Raw genomic sequence first — 17,064 nt, forward strand, 5'->3', positions numbered from 1 at the left:
GTATTTGTGTCTCAATATGCAAGAAACTTTTTTATAATTGTAATTTTACTTTCGCCGATGGATTGGTTTGAGGATTGAGATAATGAATAATATTGAATATTGAATACATAAGATGAGATACGGATCACAAAGAATAAGTTACTATGGTTAATTATCAATTAAAATAAAAGTAGGTATATAATTAACAATAATTTAATGATAATATAATAAACTCATGTTGACTTATAGTCGACACAACTCGACTTAATTCAACTCACTGAATGCAAATATTCGAACTGCAGTAGTACATCAAATCGTATAATTCGGGATTTGGATTAGATCTACCCGACCCGAAAGAAACCCACACCAAAACTTTACCCCTTTCACACGAAAACCACTGCCGCCTAGACCATAGTATTCTGTATTTCAGCCATATAGGGTTTATTAGTAACTTGTTTGAGAGAAGAGAAATTTGCAAGTGAATAGCTATTAAAAGTTAATTGAGAGAAAATGCCAACTCTGACGAAGCTATTCACAATGGAAGAAGCCTCTCAGCACAACACTAAGGATGATTGCTGGGTCGTCATTGACGGCAAGGTGTTTTTCTTTTTTATTTTCTGGGTTTTATCTGTTCTTTTTCTTTTTATGGAGGATAATTGTGCTTGTGGTCCTCAATTGTTAGATTGACTGACCAATATTGAAAATTGTCAATGTTTTTGTTTTTGATGGGGTTTTGGAATATATTCTTATTGTAAATGTGATTGATTATGTATTCTCTTAGGTAGAGGCGGATCCAGGATTTATACTTATGAGTTTCAACATCGAGCTCAAGTTAATATATACCATAATAACTTAGTTCACAGTTAGATATAGATTTCTTAATACATATGTTGGGTCTCGGCAAAAGCTGTTGATTTTACATGAATTCATAGCTTGCAAGCTAGGTCCGCCTCTGCGTGACGGACCCAAGATATAGAGTGGTTTCGCAATGGGGGTGCGATTGTCTATTTATAATTTTGTTTAGTTTTTCGTCACACACATTAATTACTAGGATTAATGGTTCTTTTTTAATTCCATTGGTGCTAGTTTTAAGTTTTATGTTCATAATAATTATCTAACTCAATTGCCATGTTGAAGTTTTCTTAGGTTTATGAATGTTATGATATATATCTGCTTAGTGTCGAGTTAGACTGGCCCTTGACCATTGAATATGTAGTGTGTATATGATTGGAATAGTCTTAAATTCCCTTTATTGGCTATGTAATAATGGAATTAACAGAAAGAAATATAGTGGATGTATCCTTATGGCTGCGTCTAGTTTTTCGCTAATTTTTAGTGTTGAAGGATTCACAGGAAAAGTGGCCATGTGCATATCGCAACCTTTAACACGGGTGCATTAAGCAAATGAAGGATTTATTAACATAGCAATCTTGCTACTTCTGTATTAAATATAATGACTATGGTGGGAGGTAGCAGGTACCTCATATAATTAGTCGAGGTGCGAGCAAGCTGGCACGGACACCCCGGTTATAAGAAAAGGTATAATGACTGTGGAAGAGTGGCAACCTGTTTGAGGGTAGTGGCCCTAGTGAACTGAGAGAAAGTTATGGGTATCTGGTTCTCTATTGGAGGGCGAGTTCTTAATGAGGAAAAGAAAGGTAGAAAGGTAATTTTGCTGGATTTAGAAGATAATCACTGGATGTAATTGTTATAAGGGTGATTAACGAAGTAATGAAGATTGGTAGTGATTAACAAAGTAATGAAGATTCCCTCAGCTTCAAATATGCCACCAGGATGAGTCAACTGAAGATTGTGAAACACATACAAACTGTAGATAAGACCAAGAAGACTGATAACCATCACATGTCCTGATTCAAATGCTCCCTAACCTTGTGAGTAATGCAGCGGGGCCTTATAAGTTTATCTTTAGAGCAAGTTAATAATTTGCAGCTGTAAATGGCATCCACTACCTTTCTCCTTTGTGGTATTTGGGAAGGTGGGAGGGTTGGGGCGGGCTGTAAACGTTTGCATGGATTTATATCTATGATTTGACAATTTGCTTCTTCCTGAAAACTAAATAAAATGCTTTTTTGTGAATAAGGTGGTGTTTGGCTCCCTTAGTTTCCAGTTTTGTTCATGCAAAGTCTATAATGCTGTGCAAAATTTATGCAAGCTTACCTTGGACAGTGTTCAGAGGAATTGTAATAATGGTTATTGATCCATGCTTTTCCTCATTATTTTTATCTGCTTGTTTCCATATTATGCTGATGAATTTCATATAAGTCGTGTCCTATGATTTGGACATACTATATTGACTACTATAATTTAAGGCCTCACACTTGTTTTCCTCATATATTTTGACATTGCAACCTGTACGATGTTACAATTGAGTTCAACTGATATTACCTCTTGCGGTTTGTTGAGCTGATTTATTTTTATCCAAGCTCTAATTATTGTGAAATTTAGAGGATTTACCTATCGCACATAGGCTATTCATATTCTTTAGTACACCCACATTCTTGTGTTAGACATCAAAGTAATTTTCACTAAAAGTTAAACCCATATTTAACTTCTTGTGGTAAAAATAAACCTGAATATAGTACTACTTAATATGCAACTTGCCAGTCTTGAACCTCTGAGAATGAAACTGGTTTTGGTTTGATATCTAGTCTAGACATTAGCCAGGAGGATAGACTTAAAATCAGATGGTAGATGTTACAGCAACACTAAGTGAGACTGATGATCTCCAGTAGTCTTTGCAAAAATTTGTTTGCAAATCAATAATTTATATAGAAGGTAAAACTATTGATGCAATTGAACGTTGTCTTCTTTGGCCAAACTTTTTGTTTGCTCAGGCAAGGGCCATACTCGAAAACCATATGCTGAGATATTTGTACCACCTGCTGAGAGCTGGCATGAAATTACGTTTCTAATTAGAAGAAAGTCATTGTATTGGCTATTTGGATTAGCAACTTATTGTCTGCAATGTTCTGATTGTCGTTTTGCTTCATCAGCAAAATGTCGTAGTGTTTGGGCTGATCTTATATTACTGGAATGTTTTACTAAAGATTTTTAGTATGCCTGATTCTCCATTTTGCTAACTTCAATGCTTTGCCTGGTGCATGAGCAGGTATATGATGTTTCATCTTATCTGGACGAACATCCAGGGGGAGATGATGTTGTACTTTCTGCTACAGGTATCGTTTCATTCGTATTCTTCGCTTTCAAATTACTATGATCAAAGTAGAAGTAAATGCAATTACCTTTGAGCATGTCATTAGAAAAATCACAAGATGTAATAATCTAACTTGTGATGCATTTTTTTGTAGGAAAAGATGCCACTGATGAATTTGAAGATGCTGGACATAGCAAAGATGCGAGGGAACTGATGGAGAAATTCTTCATTGGGGAGCTTGATTCGACATCCCCTCCCATCCCAGAACTTGAGATTGTCAAGAAGGCCGCCAAAAATATCCCTCAGAAGGTTAAGGAAATTACTAAGCAATATTGGTTCGTTCCTGTAGCAGTTGTTGGCATCTCTGTGGTGGTGGGCTTCTTATACACACGCAAGAAGTAAAATCAGTTTGATATTCCCTCTCGGATGTTAGTACTGTTGTGAAACATAGACTGAAAAAAGTATTCATCATATCTTTAGAGGTCTAAGAATTTTGGGACATAATTGCTGAATGCACATTTTTGTTACTGAATGAGATGGCGGGAAATTGACATTCTGTTCCAGAGCAAGTGATGTCAAATAGCCATTTTAATACACAGTGGCTGTCATCATATTGATAAGAGTTGACATTTACTATCCGTATAACCCGTCTGAGGATACAGAATAAAGTGCATCCACCAAGGGCATTTTATCTTTTTCTTTCACTGAGTTTCTTTTATTTTAATTTCTTTTTGGTTTTGTCCCGATCAGCTTGTGTTCTCGAGTTTTATGACATCGAGAAAGCCTTTTAGATGCAAATAAGTATATGTCAATCTGAGAGAAGCGTCGTGACACCTCAAACTTGAATTTGTTTTTTCATATTTGACGTTAGAAAAAAAACAAGTCATTCATTACCTTTTTTAGAGAACTTGAAACAACCTCTTGCTGCAGGGTAAGGTTGTGTACAATAGACCCTTGTGGTCGGTCCTTCTCTGGACCCCGCGCATAGCGGGAGCTTAGTGCACCGGGCTGCCCCTTTTTAGGGAACTTCAGTTATTGTTCCAACGAGGTGTGCAAAAATCTTTAGAGAACTTCAGTTATTGTTCCAAAGAGGTGCAAAAATCTTAACAGATAATGTAGACAGGAGAAAGCAGTTTAGAGAGATGAGTTTCTTTGTTTAGCATCATAATTTATTGCTTGATTGAAACTGGTAAAAGGGAGAATCAAAAATACATAAAAGTAAAAACGAATCTCATCTACGTTTTACAAACTTGGGAAATGAAAGGAAGCAAATGAATCAAGGAACTAGTTATCTTGCAAGTAAAATGTTTACTCACAAAACTTTGCTCTTTCTGGTTATATCATTTCAGCTTTGAGTTCTTTTGCAAAAACACAAATCTCAGACTGATATATGTTTTACAATGAGAAAAGAATGAGGCAAAAACAAAACATAGCTCGTGTTAACTGTTTTATCTAAGCATACAGTTTCCTTTCCAATAACGCATCACACAGCCTAAGGGCGTCTGCATTATATCGAACATTATGTACTCTTACAATATTGGCACCATTCAGAACCCCTGTAGTTACAGCAGCAACAGTTGCTGGATCTCGTTCTTCTGCAGCAGGGCGAGCACAGACTTCCCCTAGGAATCTCTTTCTAGACGGTCCAATCAAGAAAGGTGCACGAGACAACGCCAAGCTCCTCCTTGCAATCTCACTTCGAATTGTTGTCAAACCCGTTAGAATATCCAAATTATGTTCAGTATTTTTGGAGAATCCGATTCCTGGGTCAAGTATTAGCCTCCAAGCAGGAATACCGGCTAACTCTGCTTCCTCGAGCCTCTCATAAAGTTCAAACGCCACATCCTTACAAACATCGTTGTACTGCAAGTTCTCGGGATTTTGCATGGAAGACGGATCGCCTCTCATATGCATTGCTATAAAGGGTACTCGAAGTGCTGCAACGACATTGTGCATATTGGAATCCAACCGTCCACCAGATACATCGTTTACAAGATGAACCCCATTCTTGACTGCTTCTGAAGCAACGTCTGAATAGAAGGTATCCACAGATAAAAGCTTCCCCTCAACCTCGGGCATCTTGTTAACGGCCTCTATAACAGGAATTAGTCTATCTAATTCTTCTTCAACAGTTATCTTTAAAGCGTTTGGACGTGTAGATTGTGCACCAAAATCAATTATATCTGCACCCTCTGAGAGCATTAACCGAACTTGGGAAACTGCTGCTTCGACGGATAGATACTTCCCGCCATCACTAAAACTGTCCGGAGTCAAATTCAGAATACCCATAACAGAGGTTTTCGAAGACCAGTCCCATAGATTGTTTCCAACTGGCAATACCCTTTTCATCCCATTTCTCCCTACAAGAGATTCACCTCCTAGTTTCTCCCACAACTCGAAAAGATCACTTGAATGTTTCGAAAACGAATGCCAACTTGCAACTGTATCGCTATCTATGTCTGAACCGAGTAGATCAATCAAAGGTGCGACAACAAATGGTCTCTCCCAGATTCTTTCATGTGGAACATCAAGTATCTCGGAATGAATCTTGAGCTTCCCATAAAACAGAATATCCAAGTCGATAGGTCTAGGACCATATCTTACTCCAGTTGTACGACCCATGTCCTTCTCGATCTTCTTGAGCACTCCCAACAACTCGTGAGGCCCTAGTTTCGTGATACCTCTAACAGCAGAATTTAGAAACCGAGGCTGATCAGTTACATAAGCAGGCGCTGTCTCGTATAAGCAAGCATGCCTGGTAATTTGTATACCTGATTTCTTCATTAGGTGCAATGCTTCATCAAAATTCTGAAGTCTGTTACCCACATTACTTCCCAAAGCAATTATTACTTCCTGCTCCGAGGAATGCACTTCCACCACACAATCCGGGGACGAATGGATACTATAAATGCCCCGTGCTGCAAACAAGATTGTAAAAGAACATCAATCAATCAATCACTAAGCGTCTATGCCTTAATCCTAAAACTAGTTGAGGGTCAGTTATATGAATCCTCTGTATCCATTCTGCGCTATTATGGTCCATTTCATCTCAACCTTTAAAGATTCAAAAAGAACATTTTAGAAGAAAAAAAACGGCCTCTATCTCCATCAACGTTCAATAAAACCCCTCATTAAAATGTTGAGAGAAGAAGCTTAAACCCATCAAAACAGCCCAAGAAAGCTCAAAGATAAACCGTTTTTTTATGAGGGTGGTTTTGGGCCAGCTTGCACGCACCTCGACTATCTCACATGGTAGTTGCTGACTAGCCCAGCTATGGAGCTAGGTCTACACCGCCACATCGAGACTCTCTTTCGAAAGTGAGATACCGGCTTTCATAAGAGGGAAAGATCACTCCGTCATGCAGCAGAGTTGTGTTCATCTAACTAGAAATTTCATAAGAGAAGAAGAATCGTAGCGTAGGCTCGACATAAACAATCGGTTAAAATAGTCTAATGAGAAAGCATCTGTTCACGTCCGTAGTTGCAATAAGTTTTCCTTTTTTAATCTACATAGATATCATATAACTCTACACACCAAGGCTTATTACTATTTAAAAAGATAAATATGACTTTATAATTTATTTGGAAAAACTGTAGTAGAGGAATAGTATTCCATTAATGTCATTAATTGCACTAATACTAATCTAATTAAACATTTCAATCCACATCCCCTCTTCAAGGGTAAATTGAACACATACCAATTACATCAGAACCTTACAAAGATCGTAACTTTATGATAAATAGAGCACAAAAAGATAGGGAAAAACACATAAAGGGGGGTAAAAAGGTCTTACCATTACACGAATTCTTGGATATTTTGAACCCAAATTTTGTGGGCAGTAAGCGTCTGAAGATATTCATATTAACAAATGATACAAAAATTAATGAAGAGAGTGATGTTAATGTCTCAGCAATATTCCAAGATACATAGAATTGCAAGAAATTTCCAGGACTATCATCCTATAAATGAACATGAAATATAGAGTGGAATTGGATCTTGAAAATTAGATTAGATTCCCTGCTTTGTCAGAATATAGTACAGAGGCGTAGGAGAAAACATACCTAGTGGTAATTTCTTAAATTCTGGAGTACACTAGGGTCAATTTAGTCATCAGAAAGTTTGTCTTTAGAACATGGATTTAAAGACAAGATTTTAAGCTACTGCTCACTTTCTTTCAATTTATGTGGATGTTTTTATTTTTTGTTGTCCAAAAGAATGTTAACTTTAAAATTTAATTTTTTACTTTAATAAAATAATTTAAAATAAGTGAAGAAATTATTAATATTTGCATTACGGTAGATTATTTACTTCATATATCTTGGGGGTTCGATTTTTTTCTGGACCCTACATGAATTCGACATGCTTTATGCATCGAATTGCCTTTTGATCAAACTAAATTTTTTATTAGGGAGAGTCAAATACGAAAAAGTAAACACACAAATAAATCAAAGCAATTTAATATATAATGTATATAGTAAAAAAAAAGTTATTACCTACCTATACATATAATTTTTGAGTGAACACCTCTTGGATAAGAGTGTTCCACTATTTTTAAAAGTCTTTTGCCTTCGGCATAAATCTGGATAGAATGAGACTAAACACTATGAATAATTTCTTCAGAAAATAATTAAATAAATAATATTAAAAGAAAAAAAAAACAATTCTGTAATTCCCTCAAAAACCCAAATCCCCAAAACCCCTCCTCATCCAGTTCTCTGTACTGCTTCACAGCTACCTTGAACTTGAAGGTCTAAAACCCCAAATCCCCATTGTTGGGTTGTAAAGATTGTAACTTTATGTTCTTCTTGCTATGGCTGCTCTTTCTTTCAGCTTGTTATCTACTCTTCCCAGGTTCTTTTCCATAATTCTTTGGTCTCTTTCTCATATATGTTCCTTTTTTTTTATTTTTCTGTATTGTGTCATCTGCTTTACCCTGTGAAGAACATGATACCAGAAGCATACAATTATCATAAAACTTATAAAGTTGTCACCTTTGCAACTATCTTGTGTGTGGATAACGTTACGTTGTGGTGAAAATTAGAATTAAAGTTGAATTTATGTGTCCCTACTTTCATATACTATTAGTTTCAGGGCAACTTGAATTTCTTCCATTTTCTATATGATTTCATTTTATTATTATCTGTATTTGAGGAGCCGACTCCAACTTGTTTATGACCGAGGCATAGTTGTGGTCGTTGTTTTATATTATTTTGATTAGTGCACAAACATGGGTGAAGCTAGAATATGAGTTATGGTTTCGGCTGAACTCATGAGCTTTGGTCTAAACCCTTTATTTGTCTTAAGAGATCCATTAAATTAGAAATTATTGATTTAAAATCCACTAACTTAAAAGGATTAGAATCCCGAACTCATATGTTTCAAATTCTGACTTCGCCTCACGCCGAGTGCACTTCGTAATAGTGCATTGTTGGAGTTCATCTAGAATAAAATCATTCACTCACCGAAAACCAGAACAAATTCAGTGTCTTTAAAGTTGCAGACTTCTAATTGAAAAATGAATCAGTTTGCGGAGAGGGTGTTTTTCTTGATTGTAATATGAGAATCAAAATAGAGATTCAACGTGTTTACTTTTTCTTTATGCATATTGGATTTTTCTGATCTCAAACATGGAGGAAAATTGAAGGACAATTGCTGCTGAAACTAAAAATATGCTTCAAACAGGAAAAAGAAAACTAAGGTTTTATGTTTCTCTAATATGCAGGCAGCATCTGCATTGGAACTTTTACCCAAATATGAAAGTAATGCAGCTTCAAGATCTTGGACTTAAAAACAAATGGGTTCTTATGGCAGTCTCTAAAGAAGGAACTCCAGAGGCTATAGCCAAGGAGTTATCGAAAACAGAGGTGTTTGGTGCTGGAAAAAAGACTGTCCGGATATCAAAACGAGCTCCAGTTATGGCTAGGAGAAAGAAAGTAGTCGAGACTTCAAATGATGATCCCGTGAACGTTGAGGAAGCCGAAAATACTTCAGGGTCAACTGAGGAACCCAAAAAAACCCAGAGACGAACCCGAAAGAAAAAAGAGATAGTGGAGAGTTCATTTGGTGATTCCATATCTGATGCAGAGGGTAATGTCATTGATGCGGAAGCTGTAACAGAACCAGAATCAAGTGCGAAACCGAAGAAAACCAGACGAACTCGGAAGAAAAAAGAGACAGTGGTGAGCACATTTGAGGATTCCACGTTAGATGTGGAGGGCAATGTCACGGATGAGGAAGTCTTACCAACTTCAGGGTCAAGTGAAGGTTCCGTGGAAATACGAAAACGAACTTCAAAGAAAGGTAAAATCTCTATATCAAAGAATTACAAACTTCCTCATCATTGAGCACTTGTGCTCTCTTTACATTTCCTAAGTTTAGAAGTTTCTCTCTTTATGCATAATTTTGCAGCTGCTTCTAGCTCTAGTAGCCTTGAGAAAGAACCTACTCAGAAGGTCACAAGGCGGAGGAGAAAGAAGGTCAATAATCTAGAGGATGAAGGTAGCCAGACAGAACTTAGTGATATTGAAGAAGAGCTACACGTTGCAAACGCTGATGCCGATAGTGAGGAAGAATTGGACTTTGATGGTGGAGAGGATATTAGCTTCTCGTACGGATGGCCACCTCTTGTGTGTTGCTTTGGTGCTGCACAGCATGCGTTTGTTCCTTCAGGGAGGCCGTCCAATCGGCTTGTAGACCACGAATGGCATGAAAGAATGAAAGATGCAATTTGGGATCCTGAAAAATTTACCAGGGCTCCAGGGGGATGTTCGAGTAATGTTGCCGTGGCTCTTGCGAGCTTGGGTGGTAAAGTTGCCTTCATGGGGAAACTTGGCGATGACGATTTCGGTCAGTCCTTGGTATATTTTATGAATATCAACAAAGTTCAAACGCGATCAGTTCGCCTTGACAGTAAAAAAGCAACTGCCATTACACATATGAAAATAGGTAAGAGAGGGGGCTTGAGGATGACTACCACCAAACCATCTGCTGAGGATTCTCTATTAAAGTCTGAGATCAATATAGATGTCCTTAAGGAGGTGAGAATCTGAAAACAAAATTACATGTTACTTTATTTATTTGAATTCATTTTGTATGTTCTGTTAGTGCTGAAGTTGTTTCCATTCATTCTAATGTGTCACACAGGCAAAAATGTTTTACTTCAATACATTCTCAATGCTTGACCCAAATATGAGATTAACCACATTACGAGCAACAAAGATATCGAAGAAGCTGGGAGGGGTTGTCTTTTATGATGTCAACCTCCCGTTTCCGCTATGGGAATCGGGTGATAAAGCGAAGACATTCATACAGCAAGCGTGGGATCTTGCAGATATTATAGAAGTTACGAAACAGGAGTTAGAGTTTCTCTGTGGAATAAAACCGTCCGAGAGGTTTGACACCAAGGATAATGACAGGTCTAAGTTCACTCACTATCCACCGGAAGTAATTGCTCCACTTTGGCATGAAAATCTAAAGGTTTTGTTCGTGACTAACGGGACTTCTAAGATTCATTACTACACCAAGGAGCATAACAGTGCTGTTCTTGGGCTGGAAGATGTGCCATTGACCCCTTATACTTCTGATATGTCTGCATCTGGAGATGGCATTATTGCAGGTAAAAGAATGACCACCTTCTGTATATTCATAATTCGTTCGTTTAGAAGTTTGCTCATTAGAGACAATAGTCTGCTATGTTATGCATTTATGCCTTTTCACTTATCCCTGCAATATTTATACAAATTGGATATATTTACTTAACTTTGGATCAAGAGATAGCAGTAAGGGAACAATAAATATTGAGTGAAGTCATGTCACATCTGAACGGTGATGTTATCCGTCCAAGTTTTGCAGGCGAACATATATCTTTAGCTGTTCGATCAAATTCTCATTATTAGTACTCGACTGTTACCTAAAAAAAGTATCATTACCTGTTTCAAAAAGAAATGTTTCTTTATAAAATATTTACAACTGAAAAATCCAATTTTCGTGTTTTTGGTGCTCCTCAACTTAATTTCTGTGGCAACTTTTGGTTCAGGTATCATCAGAATGCTGACAGTTCAGCCTCATCTTATGACCGATAAAGGGTACTTGGAACGAACTTTAAAGTATGCTATTAGCTGTGGTGTAGTAGATCAATGGCTACAGGCAAGAAGATTAGGGTATCCTCCCAAAGAAGGTATGGAAGACGATGTGGTCCCAGACGACCATGGCATAAAGTCTGTAACAGAGAGGGAATACAGAATACTCGTGCCTGTAAGTTGATGGTGTATACGCGTGTAGCCAATTATGCTTATGTCAGATGCCCTGTTTCCATCGCAAAGTTGAAAGTCTTGGTGTTGGAAATGATTCTTTCGGGCATCAGTGTGATTGTAGTTGTAAGCCTGTAACTGCTTGTACACGAATTTTTCGAGTTTCAGTACAACATGGTATCAGAGAAATCATACGAGAGGGAAAGACAACATCACCAATTCCATTTTTCCGAGGCTTTCTAGATTGCTCTGCCTTTAATGTAACATTTGTACTATTTTTTTGACATATTGGAGAAATTTAGATTATTTATTAGCAAAAAGCCTTTGCATTGCTGCGTATTTTTTTTTTCCGAGCAGCCCGGTGCATGAAGCATCCCGCGTTCATGCAGGGTCCGGGGAAGAGCTGCACCCAATGGATGTGACGTAGGCAGCTTACCCTGATGCAAGCATCAATGGCTGATTTCATGACTTGAACCCGTTATAAGTCACAGAGACAACTTTACCTTTGCATTGCTGTGTATCATAGGCCAATATCATTTCATCTCCTTTTTGTTATTTCTGATGTACTTGTTAGAGTTTGAACCATTTAGTTCTCTTAAAACTCAGTTTCTATGAAGAAAATGGATTCTCCTCAAAACACAGTTATCCGGTAAAGTTAGACAGATGAAAAGATATCATTTTGTCGTATCAACTTACGTTGGACCTCCACTTATCTACACTAAAATTATTAATGATGAATGTTCTGCCATTAACTTTGTGTATCAAAATTTTATTTTGCGTAACTGATGTGAAAGAGCTGAAGACAAACTAGCTAAGTTTAAAAAGGACATTTTAATTTCTATATAAGGATCCAATTTTATTGCCATCTTCCCCAACAAAAAGATAACCACACTTCTCAAAACCCACCTCAGAAGAGAAGACTGCAGGTGGAAGATACCTAATCCAACAGAAGAAAAAGTTTCCATATTTCTTCTCAAACAGGAAAAGGGTGTCAAAAATTTTGAAAAAAAGGGAAGATCAAAATAGAAGACATAATGAAAGATGAGAATGAACTAAGTTGCATATGTCTTTTGCTACATATACAATCATACACATTTTAAAAGCCTGGCCCTACTACTCTGAAAATTTTGCGCCATCAAGTTTTGAGGCGGCTGCCTTGTCTAGAAACCAAACCAAATTCACTTTACTTGGCTGGACCATTTTTGCAGGCAATGTCGGGCAGTCAGGTCCAACATCATCAATCGCCGAATGCACAGCCTCTGCTTTGCTGCTTCCAGTTGCAACTATAGCTACATTGGATGCAGAGTTGATAACAGGCAAAGTGAAAGTAATCCTCTCTGGAGGAGGCTTGGGGGAGTCGGTGAGAAAAGTTACCCACTCTTCTTTCTCATCAAGAATGGAGTGATTAGGGAAAAGAGACGCGACATGTCCATCCGGTCCCATTCCTAGAAGGATGAGGTCAAACTTGGGGCAGTCACTGATGTCAGAAACACTGATTACACGAGTCCTCACGAGCTGTCTAATAACAAACTCATAGTCTTCGGCAGCTTTCTCTGCTGAGACCGTGTCGTTAATGGAATGTACATGGCTTGGAACAATAGGCACCTGAAAGATAAAAGCACGATGCAGCTGAGAAATGCAAAACTCTGGAAAGTAAGATCAGCGCCAACACATTGATTTGCAGAATACTGTTGAATAAATATGATTTCAAAATACTGACCATGGAGGTAACAGAAAGAAACAAAGACTGTTCATTTCTTTCTCATTAGATATCTTAAACACTTTTCGCGTAAGGTATCAACAAATACAGGAGCTTTAAAAGATATATGTTAAACGTGATAAAACAGTAGTAAGCTTTCAAGCTGAAATAATTTTCCACAACAAGCAGGTTACATCAAAGTTCAAAATTGTTAGACACGACAGCATGACAGATCTACTGGACATCGCTAAGCTCGAAGAGTCAAGACACATGAGACACCAAGGCCACCATGTTTCCAGTGTAAGTCTGCGTTCGCAACTCTAGCAAAGACAACTATAGAAGTTACCAAATATCATTATGTCAATCTTTATGCCGGAAACAATCAGCATTGGTTAAACCCAGCATCTGCAGAGAGATTTTGCTTGTAATGCAGAGAAGTTTTTCTTGAAATTTCTTATCAATCAAGAAAAAAAATATATAAAAAGTAAAGTAACAAAAAACCCTCCTTCTCCGTTAGCACTGAACATCACTCGTTTTGGCATCACCAATCCGTAAATTGATCTCTTCACGCCAGCAGTCAGGTGGATGGTCTTAATATGACCTCAAGTTAGTATTTCAACAACCTCGGGATCCCTGAGAGCTCATAGTGTGCGACTACAATTGAACATTTTCAAGAAGATTCTCTTGTATGACTTTACAGATCACTATGTTCACATACAATACTCATCCATCTATTAGCACTACCTCAATTCAGCTCTATACGCATCCTCAGTTGGCATTGGCATTCAGTTCAAAGGAAATAGCTACAGATTTCAAACATAAGGCACTTAGATCCATAGACGTCACCACCTCTAAGCATCGACACATTAAATATACCATATATACCTGGTTCACTACAATAGTTCAAAGTAAATTAACTAGAGAGTAACAGATGATAGGTAGAATACCTCAGTGGCGTACGCAAGATTTTTCATAAGCAGTGTCACAATTTGAAGAAATGAACAAATAAATATCTTATTTTAGTTGTAAGCGGTGTCGTTTTCTATATTTATCTTCAATATTTTTCTCTCTCTTATACATAACTAGTAAAAAATTTCGACGAAGCGGTATCCTGTGACACCGCATAGGACAAGGTGTATACGCCCCTGGAATACCTAGAGACATCAAAGATCTGGATTCAAAATATTTTGAACTCTACATCATCTTGTCTCAAGGAAAAAAAATGAAAAAAGAACCATATTCATGGGAATTTACTATACATGGCTATCTACCACATCCAACCCCCAACGATCAGATACTGCAGCTTAGAGAATCCTGGTTCATTTTCTTTCTGCCAGACCTCCTAGCCACCCCCACTATGCATACTATGCAAAATTGCAAGGTCAAGACAATGTTGGACATCAAGGAAAAGCACTGATCAAAGAAATATGTTACAGCACACCTTAATCTCTGGCTGCAGCTATAATACCAACAATACCCATGCTTGTCTGTAGCATGATTGCTTGTAAATGTTCCGAACAGACCCTCAAAAATGGTCGCTCCCCCTCTCACCCTCCCCCCACCCCCACCCCACCCCCAAAAAAAGTAAGGAAGAAAGAAGAAAGAACATCCTCACTTCTATATAAGATGAACACAAGCGACATGGTATGAAAACTAATATCAACAATAACATATAAGTTTATAGCCGGTCTTTAACATGACGGTTAGCAGTAATTACAACAGCCTGGAGCTTCCCTTGCATATTTGAGATGCACCGTATCTGTGTTATAGAGCTGAAAGATTACTGTATATTTATGATGAACTGAATCAACCCAAAAGAGAACTACTTCATTTGATGTCTGTCTTAAAGATTTCTTGATAAAGGTATATGTAATCATGGATCGCAATGCAAAATAGAGAGAGCCATTGTTACAGCTAAGGTTCGTACGAACAATCCCACTAACAGTAGATCAAAACAGTACGCAAAATGATCAAGTAAAATTTTGAGCTTTCTACCTTTGACAAAAGTCCATCTTTGGCTAGCTTGTAATTACTATCAGCATGATTTTTTGCAACCACACGCTCGTCCACCCAAAATATATACCACTTTGCCCAATCAACAGTTTTGCTATAAGGAGCTTCACATAGTTTTCTGCTTCCCCCAGAGTTTTGAAAAGCCAATTCAATACCTTATATATAAAGGGAAACAAAAAAAAAATTGAAAAAGTAAAATACAACACACTTACATACCCCATCAAGCTGATGAGGGAACCACCTGATAAAGCAACAGCAAATACACCTCTCTCCTTCACAGAAGCCTCTGATAATTCTGCAATATAATCTGCTAAATCTGTGCTGAGTTCATCCAAATATTCATAAATCCTCACCTCTTTTACATCTTTATTAGCCATCCTTCTTTAGAAAGTGCTAGATAACACTGCCGCTACTGCACAAAATAATAACATAGCAAAGCAACAAGTCAACTACAATTAGGACCATATTCTGTTTGATTCAGCTGAAATTATTATTATTATTATTATTATTATTATTATTATTTGGAAAAAAGGTCTAACAACTCCATAATGATCATTTAGCATGAAACAAAACACAGATTCTCCAATTACACAATCTGAAGAAAAGTTAAGGGGCAAAACTATGACTTCCTTTTGGTTAAACACCAAAGCAAAACAAGAAACTAGTAGACAACTATACTACATGTATTCACTCAACATTAACAACAACAACAAAAAAAAAACCAGTATACTCCCACAAGTGGGGTTTGAGGAGGCTAGAGCGTAAGCAGACCTCACCCCTATCAGAAATTAGAGGGCTATTTTCGATATGATCCTCGGCCCAAGGAAAGATGAAGAGAAAGCAGTAACAACAACAAACTCACTCAACATTACATAATAAAAAAAATATGATCTTTGACATTGGCAACCCCCCCCCCCCCCAAACACACACACATCAAAAACAAAGAATCAGCAAAACCAGTAGTTAAATTCTGAAATTATTCAAACTCATAATTCAAGGTTCAGAAATTCTTGAAACACAGGAATCAAACAAAGTAAGTAGTAGTACATGATCACTTCACAAACATAAAAAAATGAGTATTAAAAAAAGAAAAGAAAATGGAAACTGAAGACTGATCAATAAGAAGATCATTGACTCCACAAATTCATTGAATCAAGAACATGCACGTGAATAGAAAAAACTGAAACAAACAGCATTACAGACAAAACTCCAGATCACAAAACATTATCATCCTCTTCCATTAATAATCTTGAATTGCGAAAACCCCCACCAAAAAGTAAGCACCAACTGCTAAAAACAGAAACCCAAAAACAAAATAAAAATCAATTCTTGGAACATCATTAACATACAATATAATATTTCTGCAGTAAGAACCATTGGAGCTATGAAAAATAGAAAGAAACAGAGAGATGGGGTTCTTACAAAGGTGAAGGAAAGTGATGTGTTAGGCCAAAAAAAAAAATAGAAAGGGAAAAAAATTTGAAGGAGCTGAGAAGATGGGTATCAGCAGTTTCTATAACATATATATAAGGACAAAACACACACACACACACTTAAATTAAATGTATATATAAATACCATAGCCAAAAAAAAATAATAATCTTGAAATGGAATTTTTTTACTGAATAGTATAAACATACAAACACATAAATAAATGTATATATAAATACCATAGCCACAACATGAGTATGATATAATAAATATTAGGAATTTTTACCTTATGAGGTACCACGTGCATCTGATGATGGTGACAAGAAAATGTAAACAGAAATTTTCTTTTTTTTGTTTTAGTGGATAAAAATGAGAGAAAAAGATAATCACGTTTCTTATCTACTTCTTAAAAATACAGATAGGATAAAAGAAAAAATATTAATGTAAAACTTTGTGTCACAAAAAGTAGTATATTTATGTTTAACAAAAGAAAGTCTTTGTTCTTTCTTATGTTTTT

General features: G+C 36.9%; 4 protein-coding genes across 7 annotated transcripts; 2 read left to right on the plus strand and 2 right to left on the minus strand.

Annotated features, from left to right (window-relative positions):
- Positions 1 to 354: 354 nt before the first annotated feature.
- Positions 355 to 3,717, plus strand: LOC107807722 (cytochrome b5). The gene is made up of 3 exons (XM_016632165.2): positions 355 to 576; positions 3,110 to 3,176; positions 3,309 to 3,717. The coding sequence occupies exons 1-3, from the start codon at positions 490 to 492 to the stop codon at positions 3,554 to 3,556; spliced, it is 402 nt and encodes a 133-aa protein (XP_016487651.1). The 5' UTR covers positions 355 to 489; the 3' UTR covers positions 3,557 to 3,717.
- A 744-nt stretch (positions 3,718 to 4,461) lies between these two features.
- LOC107807730 (folate synthesis bifunctional protein, mitochondrial-like) lies at positions 4,462 to 7,267 on the minus strand. Of its 2 annotated transcripts, none has more exons than XM_016632174.2 (2): positions 6,949 to 7,267; positions 4,462 to 6,072 (listed from the first exon to the last, which is right to left on the minus strand). In XM_016632174.2, exons 1-2 carry the CDS (start codon positions 7,013 to 7,015, stop codon positions 4,607 to 4,609), a joined length of 1,533 nt encoding a protein of 510 aa, XP_016487660.2. In that variant the 5' UTR covers positions 7,016 to 7,267; the 3' UTR covers positions 4,462 to 4,606. The 2 variants fall into 2 exon arrangements, with proteins under 2 accessions (XP_016487660.2, XP_016487664.2); XM_016632178.2 differs by having other exon boundaries at positions 6,390 to 7,267.
- Positions 7,268 to 7,673: 406 nt separating this feature from the next.
- Positions 7,674 to 11,724, plus strand: LOC107807745 (fructokinase-like 2, chloroplastic). Its single transcript, XM_016632188.2, has 5 exons — positions 7,674 to 8,006; positions 8,878 to 9,455; positions 9,564 to 10,192; positions 10,299 to 10,770; positions 11,191 to 11,724. The coding sequence occupies exons 1-5, from the start codon at positions 7,966 to 7,968 to the stop codon at positions 11,415 to 11,417; spliced, it is 1,947 nt and encodes a 648-aa protein (XP_016487674.1). The 5' UTR covers positions 7,674 to 7,965; the 3' UTR covers positions 11,418 to 11,724.
- Positions 11,725 to 12,436: 712 nt separating this feature from the next.
- Positions 12,437 to 16,698, minus strand: LOC107807751 (putative 6-phosphogluconolactonase 1). 3 transcript variants are annotated; one of them, XM_075248043.1, is made up of 4 exons: positions 16,539 to 16,698; positions 15,333 to 15,528; positions 15,099 to 15,234; positions 12,437 to 13,009 (listed from the first exon to the last, which is right to left on the minus strand). In XM_075248043.1, the coding sequence occupies exons 2-4, from the start codon at positions 15,491 to 15,493 to the stop codon at positions 12,518 to 12,520; spliced, it is 789 nt and encodes a 262-aa protein (XP_075104144.1). In that variant the 5' UTR covers positions 15,494 to 15,528; positions 16,539 to 16,698; the 3' UTR covers positions 12,437 to 12,517. The 3 variants fall into 3 exon arrangements, with proteins under 3 accessions (XP_075104144.1, XP_075104145.1, XP_075104146.1); XM_075248044.1 differs by having other exon boundaries at positions 16,466 to 16,613; XM_075248045.1 differs by lacking the exon at positions 16,539 to 16,698 and adding an exon at positions 16,316 to 16,459.
- Between the last annotated feature and the right edge of the window lie 366 nt (positions 16,699 to 17,064).

The sequence above is a fragment of the Nicotiana tabacum genome, chromosome 24, assembly GCF_000715075.1.
Source record: "Nicotiana tabacum cultivar K326 chromosome 24, ASM71507v2, whole genome shotgun sequence".
Lineage (NCBI taxonomy): Eukaryota > Viridiplantae > Streptophyta > Magnoliopsida > Solanales > Solanaceae > Nicotiana > Nicotiana tabacum.